The sequence below is a fragment of the Aplidium turbinatum genome, chromosome 16 (genome assembly GCF_918807975.1).
Source record: "Aplidium turbinatum chromosome 16, kaAplTurb1.1, whole genome shotgun sequence".
Lineage (NCBI taxonomy): Eukaryota > Metazoa > Chordata > Ascidiacea > Aplousobranchia > Polyclinidae > Aplidium > Aplidium turbinatum.
This window is the reverse complement of record NC_137487.1, coordinates 13,590,797-13,611,734: the sequence shown is the minus strand read 5'-3', so window position 1 is coordinate 13,611,734 and position 20,938 is coordinate 13,590,797. Positions and strand designations below refer to the sequence as shown.

The 20,938-nt window shown below is 34.9% G+C and overlaps 1 protein-coding gene and 1 pseudogene across 1 annotated transcript; both read right to left on the bottom strand.

The window, feature by feature from the left end:
* Positions 1-5,092: 5,092 nt before the first annotated feature.
* Positions 5,093-19,540, bottom strand: LOC145785232 (protein HEG homolog 1-like). Its single transcript, XM_082596917.1, has 12 exons — positions 19,517-19,540; positions 19,361-19,463; positions 18,859-18,975; positions 17,097-17,237; positions 13,367-13,452; positions 12,700-12,867; positions 9,227-9,320; positions 8,661-8,801; positions 8,260-8,382; positions 7,770-7,918; positions 7,268-7,300; positions 5,093-6,738 (listed from the first exon to the last, which is right to left on the bottom strand). Exons 1-12 carry the CDS (start codon positions 19,538-19,540, stop codon positions 6,685-6,687), a joined length of 1,233 nt encoding a protein of 410 aa, XP_082453043.1. The 3' UTR covers positions 5,093-6,684.
* On the bottom strand, positions 11,586-12,512 carry LOC145785870 (uncharacterized; annotated as a pseudogene).
* Positions 19,541-20,938: the final 1,398 nt, after the last annotated feature.

The window sequence follows — 20,938 nt, the reverse complement described above, 5'->3', positions numbered from 1 at the left end:
ACAAACAGGGCCATTGAGAGGATAATTTGAACCCGGTACCAATTTGATTCACGACCCCTGAATCAAAACACTTCTGAGAAATATTGACTATATCATAAAGATACGCGGTTGCTTCTATAAGTTTCCAGGCCCCTTGGAAAATTTACGGGCCTTTAATAACAAGAGTAGCATCTCTTAATGGCCACAGAATGGAGAAAATCAAAGATACTTTACAGTTACATGCTCATGATTTTTGATCAGAAGTGCAATAAGTTTTATTCCTTTAGAAAACTGAACAATATAGATTAACATTGCAAGAGTGTGTGTGTAAGCTATCCAAGATTAGAAAATCAATGTACTAAACAGAGTGACCAACCTCGTTTGTGTTCAGTAGGCGATAACGGCTAGTTCTATAGACAAAAGCTTAGACCGGTTCACTGCACTGATAAACATGACTTTTCTCGCATAAACTTTTTAAACTGATTTGTGGCAATTTTGAAGTGATGAATGAGAATCTGACTTCAAATTTCTTCTATCACACCCTATTTTGGAAATTCGATAACAATAAATCGTTACCAGATGTAGTTTAGCTTAATATGCACCAGTAAAACACCTCATATTATTTAATTGAATGCCTGGTGAACAGCTTCATTCAATTTTTAATAAATCGTTTCTTTTGCCAAAAGTGGCAATAATGCATTTTTGTTATCATATTTTAAAAATCTCATGTGATAGAAAAACCCGATCTCACATTTTGCTGTCAAATTTTATTTCTAGATTACTTTGCAAACCTAACTGTAAAACTTTTGTTTCCATAATTTAAAGAAAGCAACAGCTTATACCTTGACTGGGTAAATTTGATCTCGGGAACATTTTCTTGCTTTCCGAAGAAAAAAGAGAAGTTTCAAAGACAATCAAATTAAAAAAAAACCATACTTGTATTTTTCATACCGCCTGGGCGACCGGTCGTGTGGGATGGCTGATACTAGTGTGATAGCCGGGCAGCGCTCATGTCGCCATCACATGACGTAACTCAGATAAACTTTGGGGCCTCCCACGAAGAAGAGGAGCTGAGCTATTCAAGAAAAATTTAAATTCTTGTGGGAGACGATGAAACTTTGGAGGTTGCATCGATTTGATCGGGAAATCATGTTTATCGATGTGTTAAAAGCAACGCGAGGTTAATCCGAGCGAGCAAGAGCAGAACATCAGGAGAAGGTAGTATGTGATATGCCAAAATATTGAAAGATGAGAATACAAAACCAGGGTTGTTAATGATATTACGTAATTGATTGATGATATATGAGTCCATTCACAATATGCAATAAATACTTAATTCATTTCTCTATTATTTATGTTGTTGTTGATGATTGTATTCTTCATAGTGTTGCAGCTTGATGATGAAATGATAATTGTTCATAAATAAATTGATAATGGAACGATGGATTTAACATACTATGACGTCACACAATTACTGGCAAGCTGTAAAGATTGTTGTCTTGCGCATTCGGATACTTACTGCAAAGTTTCTGATCGCTGGAGTCTTCTTTTCTATGACGCAACTCCTCCACGAGTGAGCCGGCATTCCAACTTTTCAAAACACGGAAGGAACTTTCGATTGAAAGGGAGGACATTTTTCCAACCACCTGGTGGACGAAGCTGGACCAACCCAAGCTTAAAATGTAACACCTCACTTAAATGAATGACCACATAAAACAGAACTTCCTTTCTTAAACTCAGAAAAATCCTTTCTCCTCTTTAGGAAAAAATTTATCCTCGGTGGGATGCACTGGTTTAGAAAGACAACTTCCTTGCTTCACTATTTCCTTATTTAAACTGTCAACTGTTTGTTAAAACGTGAATACAAAAGTCTGTGTTGGTAGTCTACTTGGTAGAGTTTTAATTTATTAATACACCTTGGTTGATAAACATTTGTTTATTTGTTGATCAAACGTATTGTTCATTCAAGACAAATTGTGAAACCATGTTTATTTAATGGAGTTAATTATTATTTATGAAAATTTTATGGCGGTTTTGATTACTTTGCATTTTATAGTTTATGAGTTGTATCGTTCGGATGCAGGTTATTAATGAGTAGGCCTAGTTTGCACTCTTGTAAAGAGATAGTTGACTTTCTGTTTTACTATCATATGTTGAAAATCTTTACACGACATACTGTGCTTTGGTGTGGGGTATTTAGGGCTTTGACAATTAAGAAAACAAGCGGAGTAGTTTTAATTTATATTGCTCTTGGCAGTGAGGCTAAAATAGAAAAATAATTTAAAAAAGCTTTTTATGATCTGCACACGTTAGTACAACGTCCAGTTAGTTTCAATAAGCTTGACATTAAATGTCTATTTCGCTAATGTCTATTTTGACAAAGTAGTCATAAAAATCAGTAGAATAGTGGAGAAAGTTTTATACAAATTTTCACAAAAGTGTAAATAAAAGTTACAAAATTGAGAATAAAGCCAAAAAACATTATTCTTTCCATGTTTCAATGATATTGAACTGGCACAGTTTTCAACTGAATGTACCTTACTTGTTTTGTGCTACGAAAAAGACAGAAATCGGATTAAGCTTTTTTACATGATACCAATTTAATAAAGAGCTTAAATTCCATCATGCTGAAAGTCGAACTTAAACATAACGTTGAACAATTTCAAAAGCATCAAATAATTTGTAGAAACAACGTATTTTATTATTTGTATTCACAAATCTTCGATCTAACTCCGAAAAATTGTTTTATTTGTTAAAGAGAACATCAGTTGAAGTGGTGATGAATTGTTTTATTTGGATCAACAACGCATGTTCTCAAAATAATGAACAGGCGAGAAGAACACATTAAACATAGCCAAGTCAGCGACTACAATGAACCGGCCTGCCACACCCCGCGGCGGCGGGTAGAAGCGTGATTTTGGGGTGGCTATGCACCCGATAGGAAGGTCTACCAGCTTAGATCGAGGGGGCCCGGCTGGGGAGTCTAGGTACTTGTGGAAGAAAAGTGAGAATCAAAAATTCTATGCAACTTGTTCGCAAAATTTAAAATGACGGAGCGGGCTCGGAAAACAGGGTTAGCTTTGCGCATAACGCAAAAAGATCGGCCCACGACAGGCTGGGCGGCCGGTCGTGTGGGGTGGCTGATACTAGTGTGATAGCCGGGCAGCGCTCATGTCTCCATGACATAACCGTAACTCAGACAAACTTTGGGGTCTCCCACGAAAAAGATAAACTGAGCTATTCAAGAAAATTTAAATTCTTGTGGAAAACGAAAGTTAAATAAAATTTAGATCTAAGTCTCAAATAATTGGTGTAAACAAAGTGTAGGTGGAAATATATTGTAAACTTTACCTACTGGAGAAGTGTAGACGTTGAACCCAGCTGCTTTATTTTTGTAAACGAAATTCACCATCATAAAACTCGTCAGAACCAAAAGAATGATTTAGATTTGCCTTCTGCAACGTCAAACTCTGGTAAGAAGATGTTATGTTTTAATGGAATGAAACTATGGAATCAATTACCAAAAGAAATGCAAGAAAAGTCTTATAATGTTTTTAAATTTAAATATAAATGTTTATTAAAGAATTTGTACAATGATCACTCCTGAAACATATCCTCTGCTTATTTCTCTGCAGAGTTTTCTTTATGTTGCCCTGTGTTATTCCACTGTTAATGTATTATGTAGGCTAAAGTGCTGGTATTGTTCTATATGTGTTAATGTTCTTAATTTTGGGTCTTTTGTTTAAATGTTTGGGTGGCAGCTGACTTTGGTGACCTTTTGGTCTTTCGCTGCCATCCTTGTTGTGCGAATTATTTGTCTTTATTGTTTTTTTTGTATATTTTTGTTTTATACTTTCTTTTTCGCCAACACAACAAAAATAAACTGAACTGAACCACGAGCAGGGGTGTGCAGTGCACTGGCCAGGCGTTGAAGCAGATTCGCCCAGCAGGCTCTGGCGACTACCGATCGAAGGGCAGACATGACTAGGTCACGTTGCCATGAAAAATGTAGAATAGTGGGATCAAACTTTAGAGGTTGCATCGAGTTGATAGAGTATCGTGTTTATTGATGTGTTAAAAGCAACACGAGGTTGATCCGAGCGGGCAAGAGCAGCATATCAAGAAAAGGCTGTGTGTGACATTTCAAAATATGGAAAGATGACAATATAGAACCAGTGTTGTTAATGATGTTGCGTAATTGATAGATGATATGAGTCCATTCACAATATGCAATAAATATTTAATTAATTTCTTTATCATTTTCTTTTGTTGCTGATGATTGTATTCTTCATAGTGTTGCAGCTTGATAATGAAATGATAATTGTTCATAAATAAATTGATAATGGAACGATGGATTTAACATACTATGACGTCACACAATTACTGGCAAGTTGTAAAGTTTATTGCTTTGCGCGCTCGGATACTTACGGCAAAGCTTCTGATCGCTGGAGTCGTTTTTTCTATGACGTAACCCCTCCACGAGTGAGCCGGCGTTCCAACTTTTCAAGACATGGAGGGAACTTTCGATTGAAAGGGAGGCCACTTTTCCAACCACCTGGTGGGCTAAGCTGGACCAAGCCAAGCTTAAAATGTAGCACCTCACTTAAATGAATGACCATATAAAACAGAATTCCTTTCCTAAACTCAGACAAATCCTCTCTCCTCTTTTGGAAGGAATTTATCCTCGGTGGGAAGTACTGGTTTAGAAAGACAACTTCTTTGCTTCTTTGCTTGCTTAATTTAAGCTGTCAACCGTTAGTTAAAATTTGGATACAAGAATCTGTGTGGGTAGTCTACTTAGTAGACTTTTAATTTATTGATACACCTTGGTTGATAAGCATTTGTTTATTTGTTGATAAAACGTATCTCTGGATTGATTGGTATATTTTGTTGTGCAATACAGCAACAACATAGACTATTGAAACTTCGAGCAGAAAATTTTTACTTTGACAAAAAATTATTATAACAATGGTAAGTTGTACCTTATAAATGAAATCAAAAAGCTGCAAAGTTGCATTTCTCTAACGTTAAATCTTTCGTAATAAACCGATGACATCAGATTATACTTCTGGATTCATAAGCAGTAGCTGACCTTGAAAACAGTTGAAGGGCATCAAAGTTCTAACAAAGCAAAAGGTTTAAATAGAGAAAAGACAACGCAAACATTAAGGTTCAATATGATGATAGTGGCAAGGGTACTGGGAGGCTTGTCCGCAAAAATTTGTTTACCCGCCTGATTGATTACTCTCCTACTCTTCCTGAACTCTCCTGGCTTCTCTCCTGATTTTAAAAACCTGTTATTTTTACACTTTACATACTAATGTTTCCAAATATAGATATATTTTTAATTTAAACTGATTCACTTTGATTGCATGATTGACAAGTCAATATATAATGGAAAACCTCTGAAACATAACCTATTATAATCGATTCCAACCTTCTCATATGACCCAAATGGGAACCATTCGTTCACATGTTAACTGTACAATCTACTGTACATCAACGACACAAAACGTCATAAAGAAATAAGATCTTGCCGTTCTTTTGCTTTCTGGTCACCTTCTTTCCAAATCAATCAAAAAAAATGTGAATTGAACTATTCTGCTCGACCTTCAGAGGAACAAATTATGTTTTATGCAATATTTGTGAAGAACGTTTTTTTGATTACATGAAATGGTTGAAATTGTTATACAATTGCTTTAATATTTTTCTGCAGTTTCTTCTTAACAATATCAACACAACATGCAGTTGAAAGTCAAACACAGATTTAAGGATAACATTCTACTGTATAACAATTGCATAGAATAATAATTTACTATGTCATGCAACCTATTTAAAATAGTGACAAATTCCAATAGTAATAATTCTAGTATGCAATAATTGAAATCATTCACGGTTTAACTGCGCAAAACAGAACTATTGTAAACACATTTTTATCTCACTAAATTAACGAAGTAGACAGAGCAGTCAAATGCGCAATAAAGTGCAATCAAAAATTCATTTAAACACATTACAAATAAAAATGAAGTTATTTTCACATGACAATGACGATAAAACATGCCTTTTGTTCGTATATTTCAACATAATTTATATTAATTGACATGATTCATTCATGTAATATATTGCAAAGTTTTGAAACGTGGTTTACTTTAGTTTCACTTTGTTTTACAACGCGTCAGATTATTAACAAAGAAATATTTTTACTATATATTCAATCTCGCCTATATCTAGAATAATATTTTTAAACTGACAATAAAGTTGCTTTGACAAATTCTGCATTATTCCATAAACATAACACACAATACGCAAGTTAGTTAAAATCATACACCTATTGGAGAATAAAACACATTCTACTACAACAATTACCTAGAACAACAATATAATTTATCATGTCATAGAGTCTACTTTGAATTTCACTGTATCTATGAGTAATTTGCATCGTATGTGACAGGTAAAACAATCACGATATGATTACGCAATTGATTGCCTCAACTATAGTTGATGTGATACGGTTTTACATAACTAATTTGCAATAAAAATATTAATGGAATGTATAAAGTGAAACAAGTTTTAATATGACAATGACAGAATGGTATAACAGTTTCTTCAGATCATTTGCATATGCGACTTACTATATTTTAAAACAACATTCAACAGCTTAAATGCATCGTACAGTTTTCAAAATTGGTTTATTTTTTTCCGCATTTATTCATCAAAGGTTGAAACAGCATATGACTTATTGTTCCCCATATTGGTGTCCTGCAAAATTTTGAAGTTCAATTGTTTAGCTTCTACTAAAGAACTAAGATATATGAATATGACTTCAATGATTACGACTTTGCATCTATGTCAATCCAATGCATCTGCCTACTAATAGAAGAAGCAGAGTAGTTTACAAATCTTTAAAGCGCTGATGTTTGTCGGTGGCTGGTGATGGTTGCTGCTGAAATGTGCTTGCTGATTGATGCTGAAACTTAATACTGTATAAAACTAAAAGTTAAAGACTTAGCTGCAAGATGACATTGGTAAAATCCAATACTACAGTATGTAATGTGTTTTACTTTCGGCCGCGAAGCAAATCTGTTCCATCAGCAGTGATCATTGGTAAATACACAAACTCAAAAGATTATGGTTTGTAATTTAATTTCGAAGTATTCTAATAGTTTGGTATATTTTCTTACTATTCCGTATTTTGGTGTATTTTCTTACTAAAAAGTATGTAATCTTTTGATAGTTTTTAATAAAAGATAAAACAAAAATACTGTATATTGTATGTAAATTGCATTACACTCACTGGAGATCCACCTTCTGGAATTGATGCCTGGAATAGAGGTTATATGTGTGCCAATCAACTAAAGTCAATATCAATTAAGAAATTATTTCAATCATATTCCTTTATTCATCTAAAATGCAGATAAGCAACACCCTCGAGTTGTTAACTAACAAGTATGTAAGCGAGAAGGCTACCGCGCTTATGTGATGCATCAATCTTAGAATTCCTGGCAGGGAGATAATGAAGCGACCATGCGCAGGAGCGAATCCGGCAAGTAGGTATACAGGGGTAGGCAATGACAAAAAAACACTGCCATGTCTAATAGGTCTACGTTAATCAATCTGACCTTACAAATACTCCGTGAATAAAGTTACTTTTCATGTTTCAGTGGAGGCAATTGCCCCCTCCTCCGTGAATCCGCCAATGCCTGGCAGGGAGACAACGAGACGATTCCATGGTCTACATATTAGTTGGCATTCTGACGTCATGTCAATGTTTTGCTATCATACACGCTTACATTTTCTGCGTAAAGATTATCAGGTCTTGGTCTTGCGCTTGGGCGTATTTTTGCTGCTTTTGAACGCGAACGGCATACGATCACGACAATAAGAATGATTATTGCCAGCACCAGAACTCCACACACGATGACAATGACTAACCGCCACGCTGGAATAATAGTGTTGTGTTATTGGAAACTGCGTTTAAAACAATGTGATCTGAAAATGGTGCAAAATATATTTTATTTTTTTCCAAACCAACTAATTATAGGCATGATTTGCAAGAAAGATACTTGTTCGCTTAAACTACATTGAAATGATGATGGAATGAATAATTGCCAATGAGTTACTTGATGGTTTCTTTTAATCAGAATGGCAAATGATTGAAAGAAACCTCAGAGTTATTGTGTAAATTAAACTGCAATATATGTACATGAACTAAAAAATCTAGTCATTCATTTAGTTTCCACTTCGTTGAGAAATTTGCGATAAGAAATTTTAGCCACTTACGAATATAGCAATGGTCTCCTTGAAATCCAAACGTGCATTTGCACGTGCCTAAGTTTTCATTGCCATCTGGATGACACCAACCAAATGGGGAATTGCAATCCGAATTCGAAGTACATATTTTTTCTATAAAGTATCAGTGATTCAATAAACTGTTCTTCAGTCGTGACGACATGAAATTCTGAGCATGACACGCTGTATTACAATGTTGGGCTTTGCCGGCACACTTTTACAATGAACCACGAAAAACCCAGATGGTAAAAGCAAAATAAATCTCGTCTTATTAAACTAACCTACTTTAATATCCATTCAACCAAGGTTAAAAGTCAACTTTTATCTTCGTACTTTGGTAACACAACAAATATCCGATGTAATTATAAGGTATCCTATCTCACAGAACTTACCTGTACAATATCTTACTTCGACTTGTGTTTTAAAGTATCCTTCTAAACATTGGCAAGCAGCACGTCCACCAACACTGACACACACAGTGGTATTATTATCGCAGTATTGATCCAATGAAGAGCACACTACCTCATCAGCAGCTGTGTGATCAAATTCTTTGGTTATCATTCGGTAACTATCAGATATTTTATACATTTTTGGAAAGCAAGAGATGTCTGAATAGTAAACACAAATTTAAATTTTGAAAATGTGCTTTTTGATAAACACTCTTTTGGAAAAAAATCTTGAACAACTTTGAAGAAAAGTCTTATGAACTACTGGGCATAATCTTACAGGAAGATCTTCATTCAATGTTTAATTTAGTCACATAAGCTTTTTGTTTATTTGCGTTATCCGTTGCTTTTTCAAAACTGCTCTAGAATCGTTAAATAACTGCTTCTTTTCAATAGTCAAACAATCTATGGTTACAAGTGCGCAATTAAGTTTCATTTGTCTTAGTTTCAGAACAAATGTCTGCACTCTTTAGTCAGCAAATATAGTCAATAGCCAAATACGCAGGTGTTACTTCCAGCATTTTGAATTGACTGTTGAGTATCTATGGTAAATGAAGCTGTTTCACCGTCTAGATCAATTTCACAACTTTCCTCAGTAATATTGCACTGCAAAACAAATAAAGCAATCGTAAGTAAGACTTCTATTTCTAACAAAATACGAAGGTTTTTAATAAAAAGGGGAGAGGTTTATCAGCCCATATGACTTTGTCCTGCTGAACAATTACACTGGTCAACACACATTTTGGTGCCAAGAAAATTTTAACGGTTTTGGGATATTTTGATGCCGCTGCATCCAAAAATGATCTTGGTTTTTACGAATTGGCTCTAATTTTTTAGATGTAGCCTACCATGGTTGTGCTTCAAAAAAGTGCTAAAAATATGCAAATTTTGACATTAGTATTTTCTTTGTGCTATAACTTTGATGAAACTTTGTCTGTCTTTTACAAGCATGTCCATACCTTAGTTTTATATTTTTGATGCGATTCTGTGAAATATGACAATTGTTATTGCAGAGAGCCTTCTACAATAGGCAAATCATGTTTTATGTGAAAATCAAGCAAAAATTCAAAAAATTAAACAATATTAGCAGTAAACAACAGATTTTCGTTTGCAAAAACAGGTGGCGTCAAAGCGCAAACACTACTTTTAGTAACAATCGAAGTAGCCTACATTTTGTAAATTGTTAAAGCAGATTAGTCAATCATATGATGCGAAAAGGTTTGTCGATGTTTTCAAATTTTCTTTAGTAAGACTTTCTGAATGTGATGTGGCCAAACAGTCACGTTGGAGACTCCAACAGTAGCCAGTCATCATGTGGGCATCCCACCTGCTTTGATACCACTTTTCTATGACCTTAATGTCCTGGTGGAACCTTTCTCCGTGCTTTTTACTTTGGTCACCAAGGTTTGCAGGAAAACGATCTAAGTGACTGAAGAGATAGTGAACCTTGGTACTCATCTTCACACCTAAATCTTTGAACTTGGAAAGCATATTTTCCACCAATTCTTGATAATTTTCAGCTTTTTTGTTTCCCAGGAATTTCTGTTTGTCTAAAACAAACGATTGCCATGCAGCAGACTCCTAGTCTGTCATAAGACTGCATAAAACGTGCACCTTTTATGAGTTTGCGAATCTGAAGGCTATCAAAAAAGCCTACTTTCAGCTTTTCGATGGTCAAAGGAAATGCTCTGCAAATATAATTGAAGCAGTCGCCAGTCGTAAGAAGGCTTTCATAAACTGCTCCATCAAACCAAGTTAGATGTGTAGTGGTAGAATAATGATTTTCTCTCTGGCAACTAATGGTTCATTGATGATGTTAGCTTCACCAACTCTCATGAAATCTGTAGGTGGCCACTAGGGTGGCTCGTTTTTGAACTTTTTTTTTTAATTCTCTCAGGGTAGTGGGGAAATGGTGCCAATGAGTGAGAAAACAATCATGACAAAATTTGAGATTCGTAACAAATTGTCTTCAGCCTCCTCATGGGGCCCAAAAATCGAAAAATGGGGTCAAAAACGAAATTTTTTCAAAGATATTTTTAGTTTGGGTAGATATAATATTGTTTAGATATATCTAATTAACCTAAAAAAAAAAATTGAAGTCATTTGAACTATTCCTTCAGCTTCCTCACAGCTTCTGAAAATTTCAATTTTGCTGAAAATTTCGCATTTTTGTTTGTGGTTACATAACTACAAACTTCGTCATTGACGTAAATTCAAATAAAAGACGTAACTTTTTCCTACCAAATTAACCTAATTTCATTAAAAAATGACGCAACAGCTCAGGGCAGGTATATAAAGAGAAATACATTGACGTTTTATCGTTGGCAAAATGTCTAACGCAATTATGTATTACGTAACCACCCACAAAAATGCAAAATTTTCAGCTAAATGGAAATTTTCAGAAGCTGTGAGGAAGCTGAAGGAATAGTTCAAATGATTCCAATTTTTTTTCTTAGGTTAATTAGATATATCTAAACAATATTGTATCTACCCAAACTAAAAATATTTTTGGAAAAAATTTTGTTTTTGACCCCATTTTTCGATTTTTGGGCCCCATGAGGAGGCTGAAGACAATTTGTTACGAATCTCAAATTTTGTCATGATTGTTTTCTCACTCATTGGCACCATTTCCCCACTACCCTAAGAGAATTTAAAAAAAAGTTCAAAAACGAGCCACCCTAGTGGCCACCCTTTTTTGACCCAGTGATAATTACGAGCTTGGCTGTCCCACAAGCAGATGAAACATTGATATTTTGTATAACCGCTTTGCTGGCCAAGCAAAAAATTTACCATTTTTAAGTTTACACAAATTAACCATTGGTGAGAGTCGTAATCCAGTTTCTGTAATACCGTTTTAATGTTCTTTTAGTTTTACCGAATGGCCAATTGGGAGAGATACATATCTGTTACCGTTATGTAACAATACACACTTGCAGACAGCAGCAGAAGCTCTGCGATGTCTTTGCAGTAAACAAATTCATCTTGCTGGCAAAAATATGGAAGCAATTCTTTTTCTCTCGCACAGTAAAATATTATGGAAGCTCCGCTTCCAAGACAGTTTTTGTCTTTCAGTCGGGATGCCAAAATTTCTGCTGCTTATTTGGATAGGTTGAGATCTTTGACGAGATCAGTCAGCTCCTCCTGTTTGATTGACTCTGGAATATCTGAGATACTTTCAAGCACATTTCAACTGCTGTAGGCCTACACTTTTCTACCTTTTCATGAAACTCATCATATCCTATGGCTATGTCAAGTAAATCACTAAATTGAGGCGCAGGCACTTGCATACAGTGAGGCACAGGTCGTGGAACAGATTCTAAATCTGGGTAATTCCACGTGCTTTTCTTGTGACGATTGAACCCTTGTAGGTCTACCAAATAGAAGTAGCAGTCATTGAAATGGCTTTTTGGTTCTCTCCAAACCATTGGTACACCAACATTAAGATTTTTAAGTGTACCTTTAATCCACTTTCTCAGGCTTTCTACACATGCTTTGCAGACAGTAGGCCTATGAGGTGCGCATGGCTTATCTTGGTCATCTAGCCAAAATTTGAAAATATCGATACCTCGAAAACTGGAGCCAATTCAAAGAAACGGATGTTATTTTCGGATTCAGTGGCCCAAAATTGCCCAGAAACCATTAAAATATCTTTGTCACTCAGAAAAAGATTTTTTTTGTTGGCCTGCGTTATTTATGGTACAAAACTAGGCTATTTGCATCGTAGAAGAAAGACTAGGCTAAGCTAGTAAAATCATATTTACCATACAGGAAGATTTGACTTATTAATGTATTGCGCATTATTTTAAATTATTCAATAAAAAAATGTCACCTCAAAGTACAGTACACTTGCACAGGCAATTTTGTAAAGACTTACCACCTTCCAGTGATGAGATATTACAGAACTATAATTCACACAGATGAGTGCCCGTATATTAAAACAATTTTTTCTCAGACATGTTTAGTTTATCATGCAAGCAGAAGTTACCTTATACTGATTTTGGAGGGACTCCGCAAACCAGATAAGGACTATGTATTCAGCTGCTCTAAAGTCGATAGAGTAAATTAACTCATAAGTCCAAATATCGTTTTCATGTTCGTCGTTAACATCCACTCGCACATAACCGGTTGAATCAGAACAATATACAGTCTCAAGCTGAAAAAAAATTCATACCATTTGTTATCTTGTGCAAGCAATCAAGTTCTACAACAAACTAAGACTTTCCTACTTTTAGGTTTTAGCATTAACCTACAATAAAATCAATGCTTTACACACATAAAAGAATGCGAGAGACACATCAGTAAAGAGTTGATTGCATAAATTTTAATTTTATATCAAAGAAACTATTCGAAACCAGCGTTAGGTGATTTGAAAAACCGATTTGAAAACTCCTCATCGGAACTAGTTTTGAGTTTAAAAGCTCGTTTTTAATGCAGCAAGAGCCGCACAGATGCTCGAGAAACAAGTTTTAGGGCCATCGTGAAGTCAGCCCAAAACTATTGAACAAGACTTCGATTGTGCAGTATTATAAAATCCAACTTCTGGCATGGTTTATCTTTCAACAACAAACTACAAATCAGCTACATTAATTGCACCATTTTAGCTTCAAGCTTGAACTCATATTATGTTTGCAATATCATTTGGCTTGACTTACAAATCTTTTTACTGTTGCTTTAGTGACATCTTTTGTTCTTGTATTTTCATTCTCAAGTACAAATAGCTTCCCCCCGAATATTAAGCCTGAAAATGCAAAGAATGAAAGTAGAAATAACACAGTTAATGATTTAGACCAGGGGTGTGCAACGTGCGGCCCGCGGGTCAAATGCGGCCCGCGAACAAAAATTATGTGGCCGCGAAGATGTGCCAATTTTGAATTGTGTGCAGCCACAAAACACGTTTATATGGTAATTTAGTTTAGTCTGGTACGTTTGAACAATTCATCGTGGAGTGGATTATTATAGATTTCGCACCTTCTGTTAACCATTTTAGAAGTCTCCCACCGGCCACCGCTAATCCATTGTATTTAATTATTTGGGACGTAAAAATGTATGGTCACATAAAAGGCATTATGAACAAAGTACGACTTTGGAAAGCTCACGTACAGTCAGGAAATCTTTTCCACTTTCCAACTTGAGAGACTATAGAATGCATCTTGAGTAGAAAACTGAATTTGCAGACCAACTTGAAAAATTGTTGTATGAATTTTTAGCTCGTTTCAAGGACTTCAAATCTCATGAACATTTGTTTGATATATTCGCTTCGCCTTTCAACACAGACATTAATAAAGCACCAGAAGATATAACTTGAACTGATTGATCTTCAAGAGAAAGCGGATTTGAAAGCAAAGTATTTAAAAATGAATCTTGGAGGTTTTTACCGAAAATATTTCAACTAAGATCACTTTCCACATTTGAAAAATCCATGGCTTCAAAAATGGCACTTTTTGGCTAAACGTATTTGTGCGAACATTTTTTTCTAAAACGGGCGTCATGAAATCTCCCTATTGATCGGTTCTGACAGGCGAACACTTGGAAAATGGACTTCGAATTGCGATCACTTCCATTAAAGTAAATTAGGAAAAAGCCGTCGGGAAAAGAAGCCAGCTGCAAATTTATCACTGAGCTTGTTTAAAGACAGTGTGACAACAAATTTGAATAGCAGTTTTCTTCAGAAATTTATGCGTCCTAACTTATTATTTCTGGAAAGAGATAACCCTAATTTAAGAATAACATGAATAACAAAAAACTACTTTTTTGTGCCTGCAACTACTAGAAATCATATGCTAAATAAACGAGCGGCCGGCGGTTTCACCCAGTTGTGTATATCTGGCCCTCCTGTAATAAATGTTGCACACCACTGATTTAAACTATAGATCAAGCAACAGTGAAAGTTGCAAAAAAAAAAATTACGAATTAAAATACTTTTTGTAATGCATATATTTAAGCACTTTTTAAAATTAATAATTTAATCAGTTGTTTTATTTTTGTAGTTTGACCTTTTAATGGAAGCACCTAGAAATGTTTAGGGGAGAGTGTCCAACAGTGCCCCGCTTTTTGGAAAATTGAGATTTAGACATCAAAAAAAAAATTTTTTTCAATTTTTTTTTTCTATTATGAAAATTCCTCCTTTTCTTTAGTATTTCCACACAAAAAAATTTAAAAGTTTTACACAAACTTCATAATCAGGCGTTAAAAATCACCTGTCAAAGTGGGGCACTGTTGGATATGGTATCCAACAGTGCCCCGGGTAGGATCCAACAGTGCCCCTATCAAAGTAATTGGTGTCTTTAGTTGCAATGTTGAGCCACTCTTTTTGCAATGATAACCCTAGGTATGAAACTTGTGTTAGTACCGGTATTGTTTTACATGATGGATGTCACTGAGCTGGTCAGGTCAAGACAAAACCTTTTAAAAGTGGTAACTTACATATGCTACACAATTATCACAGACACAAAATATAACAGCAACAATTATCATAACATGCAGGACACGCTATCTGCCGTCGTGGTGACTGTGCTTGAACGAAATAATGCGAATAGGTTCCAAGGAACCATGCGAACACACTGAGCTGTAGTTTATAGAACAGCCCAAGTTGCTGTAATTACTTTTTTAAAAGCTTTGGTGTTATGACCTTACCCTAACTACCAATTGCAATAAGGAAGGTGTTTATTCAACAGTCAATCAGTGAAAGAACATGCAATAATAGCCCGATAGCTCAAATGGTTAGCGCGTCACTTCTGGAACGAAGAAGCTTCAAGATCAAGCGGCGCTGGTTCGACTCTCGAGGTGTGCGCTTGAGCAACGCACGGGACTGCTCTCCATTCAGCGGCATCTAATAGATGGAATAGTTCACCGACAACAAGACTTCAACAATCGGAAACTTCACTCTGTCAATCTCGGTGACCGGGCCTGCGTCAGTGATTCAAAGCATCTACAAGTATGCGAAACTGCCAGGATTAAGCTCTACAAGAAGCTTTCCCAGTCCGAGGATAAAAATTCAATCAATCAATCAATGCAGGAGATTAAAGACGTCATTGATTTGACCACATGGAAGGTATGATTAACACAAGATACAGACACAACACACTTTGGTAGGCCTACATTGGCATGTGGTTCACAAGAAATGGCTTGGTTTATGGAGCAAAATAACCATATTTGACAGACAAAATTACTAAACAATAGGCCTACATATAGTTCAGGCACGAAGCTTCTTCCACAGCCGAAACTTAGAAACACAGGCTACCAAAAACTCCCCAACACCTATAATATTGTTGATATAACATAAAATGTTGATAATCATTTTGGCACTGCATATTGATTAATAAAATCTCATGGCTTCCAACAGTGCTCCACCGGGGCACTGTAGGAGACCTCAGAATGGGGCACTGTTGGAACCACGGGCCTACAAGATAAGATGGCGTCAGTTTTTTTTACCGAGGCCTACGATCTGAAACGTTATTACTGAAACCTAGTCTAGTGACTGACCAAGCATGAAAAACTTGTGAAGCATCCCTGAAGCCACCGTAAAAACTGCAACAAAAAAAGTTATAAAGTTCTGAAAATTTACTTTTTACCCCCTAAAACAAACTTTCATTTCTGCCAACAACAAGCAATGACTTATTTCTGCCTAACTTAGTTTCAGCAGCTTCTACGGACCACGTGACCATGGTAATGTACAGTTGAGTGAATAATTTGTCACGGATTGCGAAAAACGATGGGAGGGGCACTGTAGGCACCCGGGGCACTGTTGGGCACTCTCCCCTACACAACCTTACAAATAGAGACAATCATCATAACAGAAGCAATGCTTTTTGTTACCAGCATAGTCAAGGTCAAATATTCCACTTAGGTTTTAGTTCCAAACCAAAATTTTTCACTTAGGCTTCAACAGTAACCAAAGTTACAAACTCAATCAATCATTCTTTCTTTGGATTCACAAAGCATTTGTAAGGTTAAGTTCAAGTTAAGCTCTTCATTATGATGTTGCATCTGGTCAAAATTAAAGAGCTTGAACTCGTTTAAACTTTTTTCTATTAAGACTTCAGGGATTTTATTTTTATTTCAAGCTGGAGTCCTGTACAAAACAGCAAGTGTTTCAAATTTGATTTTGCTGGTCTGAATGTAGTAACAAAACAAATTAAACCGGTTTACTTACTACTTAGTAACTTGTATTGCAAGAATATTTAACAAATGTTGCTTCTTGTAAAAAAGAAGAGCGCTGCTTAAAAATGTTAGATTCTTTTGATGTGAGTTAGAGATATTATAGAACACCATCAATCATACTATATTACTTTATGGCAAAAAAACAGTTGGTTTCAGCATGTGACATTGCCACATACGAAACACATGTTTCTTCTACTTTCTAGAACTTGAAACAGACTTTACCTTGAAGGCAAATCGTTGGCTCTGACGTGCTGTCTGCATAGAATCCAGGTTTGCAAAGACATTCATAAGAAAAGTCGTTGTTTTTGCACCAGCTTTGAGGATCCGTGCATGGATCGCTATCACAAGTAATCGTTTCTATGACTACAATAGAAATTAAGTTTAAAAACGTTTCTATGACTACAATAGAAATTAAGTTTTAAAACGTTCAAATTCTAGAAAAGTATTCTAAGTAACAAAGAAAAATAAAACATTATTATACTTACTATAATGACATAACGGTTTCTCAAAACCTACGGCATTGCTGCATGTAATCTATCTATCCAAAAGGAGCTTTTCTTTCAAAATTAGTTCTTTGCGAAATGCAAACAACATTCGTTCAATCTTGATTAATTTAGCGTTTAACTTAACCGATTTAACACACAAAATCTCATCTGGACATTGTACTTTCCGTTATTGTATGCTTCATATTCATTACTCTTTTTATACGTTTGTAAACAAGCAATACTGCCTACCTATTCATGTACTGGTGAATGTGTTTCTTGCAACGTTAAACCAAACTTATAGCTTATTTTGCATTGAAGCACAAAAAGTTTTTATGCAAATAACAAATAAATGGATATTACTTATTTGATAAGATTGTGATTTTCAACCGTTTTTTTTCAAGAAGCAACAGTGATCTGCTGAAAAATATTTCCACATGTGTGCCGAAGAGTCCCAACTCTCAAACGATCCATTATTTTACTCAAGAAACTGTCCACTTCTTTTAAATAAAATTGAACCAATTTACAATCTTGCTGCTTCAAATACAATGATAGTTTAAAAATTTAATTTAATTTTTCTCTTTTTGTTCAAGTCATTTTAGTATTTTTAACTAATAACTTTGCTTTTTTTCATTTGTACACTAAAGCAATTTTTCAGTGGGAAGCCAAGAATGAAAACGACACAAATAAAATGCACCAACACACAGGAAACACTGGGAAGTAGCCTACAAAGAAAGTGACTTTAATTATTTGGTTTTACACGTGTCAAAAATATTTAGAAAATTTACCTGAAAGTCAAACAAAGTTTTATTTCATTTTTTATGTTGTTTTGTGCATAAAGAAAATAATCAAATCAACTTTTAAATAACTTTTTTTGGAAGAATTTTGTTTCGTTTGGTACGAAATGGATTTATTTCGAACATCTGGGTAGTCGTATCAATTTTAATTTCAAGGTATTGGAGTTCTGTAGCCTTCGACATTGTGATCTACATGTCTCTGCGTCTTTACATGTGCCCTATCAGAAGGGCAAGATTGATATTGTAGGCCTACTCAAAGGACTGAAAAAATTTAGTTATTACTTTGCACTGAAATGCATTGTACTGTCTTTGATTAATCAACGAATATGATTTAACAAATGCTTTATCGACATTTACTATTTAATGTTTTTCCAATTGAAGCAATGAGAGAGCTGTCTATATTGTCTTCAATGCATCCTTTTAATAGTTTCTTTAAATTGCAATAGGTACTAGCCTACTGTGTAAGTGTGTAATAAAAGAATGACAAAAATTGACACAAGAGTTTGGAGTTTTTTTCTTCCGATGTTTTTTTGACAATTATTAAAGTCACTGGTTTAAAACAAAATTTCGAAAAAAATTACCATTGGGTTGTATTTAGAGTTAGTCAATATGCTGTATGTGTGGTTATTTTATAAAATGATAACTTAAACAGTTTTGATCTTGGCAATTCTACGTTAATAAACTGAGGAATGTTAGGAAACATACCAAAGCAGTCAAAGCCATCTCCTGTCCAACCTTCATTACAAACACATTCGAAACTACCTTGTGTGTTATTGCACTTCGCATTATCGCTGCAAGGTGATGATTCGCATTCGTTTATATCTGCAAAGTAAGTCTTATGTGATATTGTGTCCGCCTTAATCATGCAAGATTGAGAAAGCATTTAAACTGATAAGAGAGGCTGACGTGAAGAGAGCTTCGCTTTGACACACTTGATAGCATTGGTAAAACTCAAACTATTTTTACAGTTTAAATTTTATTTCATTTTCATATTTACAGTATATTTTTATTTAAAGCAAAAAAACGATTGTTCATAGACAAGACTGCATGAAACGTGTAGGGTAGGTGTGCCATTATTCTCTTAATGTTTAGAGCATTTGATATAAACTAGAGTCACATTTTTAGAACATGTGTTAAAGAATTCACAGTGAAGTGAATAATTTAAAAGTATACTGATCACTAATATAGCTTAAGTTTATGCAATTACCAGTACAACTTGAGCTTTCTCCAGTCCAACCTACGTCACAAATGCAGTCTTCATTTTCGTCAGACACAGCATTTGAAGGGCATCCACCTTGAACCTTCCAAATCTATAAAACTTTGATGATTATAATAGGCTGTAATCAATAACATTCAAACCTACCAATAAAAGTGGGTCCAATTTCATTTCAGACCTGATGGACCTATAAGGCTTTGTTTATAGAGTAGGCCTAATAGTATGCAAGTTTGTAAAATAGTGGAATGGTCGGGCTAAGAGCAAAAAGCAATAGTTAATGTTTCGTATAGTAGAATTTCCAGCATCGAAGCGAAAAAAATAGCAAGAAATATTTAAACTTAATATTTATATTTCTTGAAGTCAATTGATAAACAGAGCGCAACTCAAAGCTATAACTGACCTTGTGAAGAAAGGCTTGTGTACATCGATGAATCTATGGTTTTACAGTAATGAAGAAACATTCCAAGTACCACAAAAATTAAATAAACTTGAAATTTATTCCCCATGATGATATGCTAAGTTCTTTGTAAAAGAAATTTAATTCTTTATCAAATAAATTGCACTATCATCTACATTACTAACTATCATGAGGATAGCCAGGTCAAATTAATGTTTTTCGATTGGTTGCATTTGCTACTTTTTGTTTTTCGCATTCGAGTGTAATAGCAAGAATTGACTGCTATAGACACGTGTTTTGCCCATGAGGATATCAATTAAATTGTTTCTCGGCAGCCGATTTGTAGCAAGAATTGACAGCGATAGACACGTGTTTCGCCCATGAGGCTGGGCTCATCAGTATCGCACCGTATTCTGCCACAAATTTATTAATAAAGCCCCTTTCTTCACAATCAATTAAATTGTTTGGTTTATGATTATTTCTCGGAAAAGTTTCAGATAAAATTGCATAAAAGAAGAAATATAAAATAAACACCCAATTTTTTTGTATTTTTACATTTCAAGCAAAGGTTTTAGTGAATAACTTTCCAGCCAATTTTAAAATAACTTACAGATTTAAAAATTTACCGAGGCTGTTCACCAGGCATTTAGTTGAATAACATGACACGTTCTACTGGTGAAAACTAAGCTGAACTATCACAAGATGCGTAAGGTAATAATCTGCTTTTATTCTTACGTTTCGTCAGTTAAACACGACTGAGTTCTGTAGGTGGCTAGATCAGGTAGTGACTTAGCTGTCTTTGTTCTACACTAACATCGTACGTAGCTTGCAGTATTTAGTCAAATAAGGCACTAAAATGAAATAAACTGTACTTTGATCTATTTTACTTTTACACTATCATTAGGTTTAGTGCTCAATTTTTAGTGGGGAAAATTGCAGTAAAATTGTTGCTATAGTGCTTTCTTATAGATTCTAATCAAAACAATAAGCAGATATTTTGTACGCTTTCGTATCATTCTTATAAAAAATAATTTGTTCTAGATTTATGGACACCATGTTACACCAGAAATGCTTAAAGTACATTAAGGTAATTTTGAAAACTTGAAATATTTGTAGTCGCTACACAGAATTAGCTTTTATGAGTTTATTGATATAAAGATATGACGTGTCAG

Bases quoted from the DNA above. Each gene is read 5' to 3' on its own strand.
- LOC145785232 (XM_082596917.1), bottom strand. From the start codon at position 19,540: ATGAAATTGGACCCACTTTTATTG. The intron at 13,453-17,096 runs GTAAAGTCTGTT...TTGCATTTTCAG, and splicing joins GCCAACGATTTGCCTTCAAG to GCTTAATATTCGGGGGGAAG. The intron at 12,868-13,366 runs GTAAGTCAAGCC...ATTTTTTTTCAG, and splicing joins AAGCAACAGTAAAAAGATTT to CTTGAGACTGTATATTGTTC.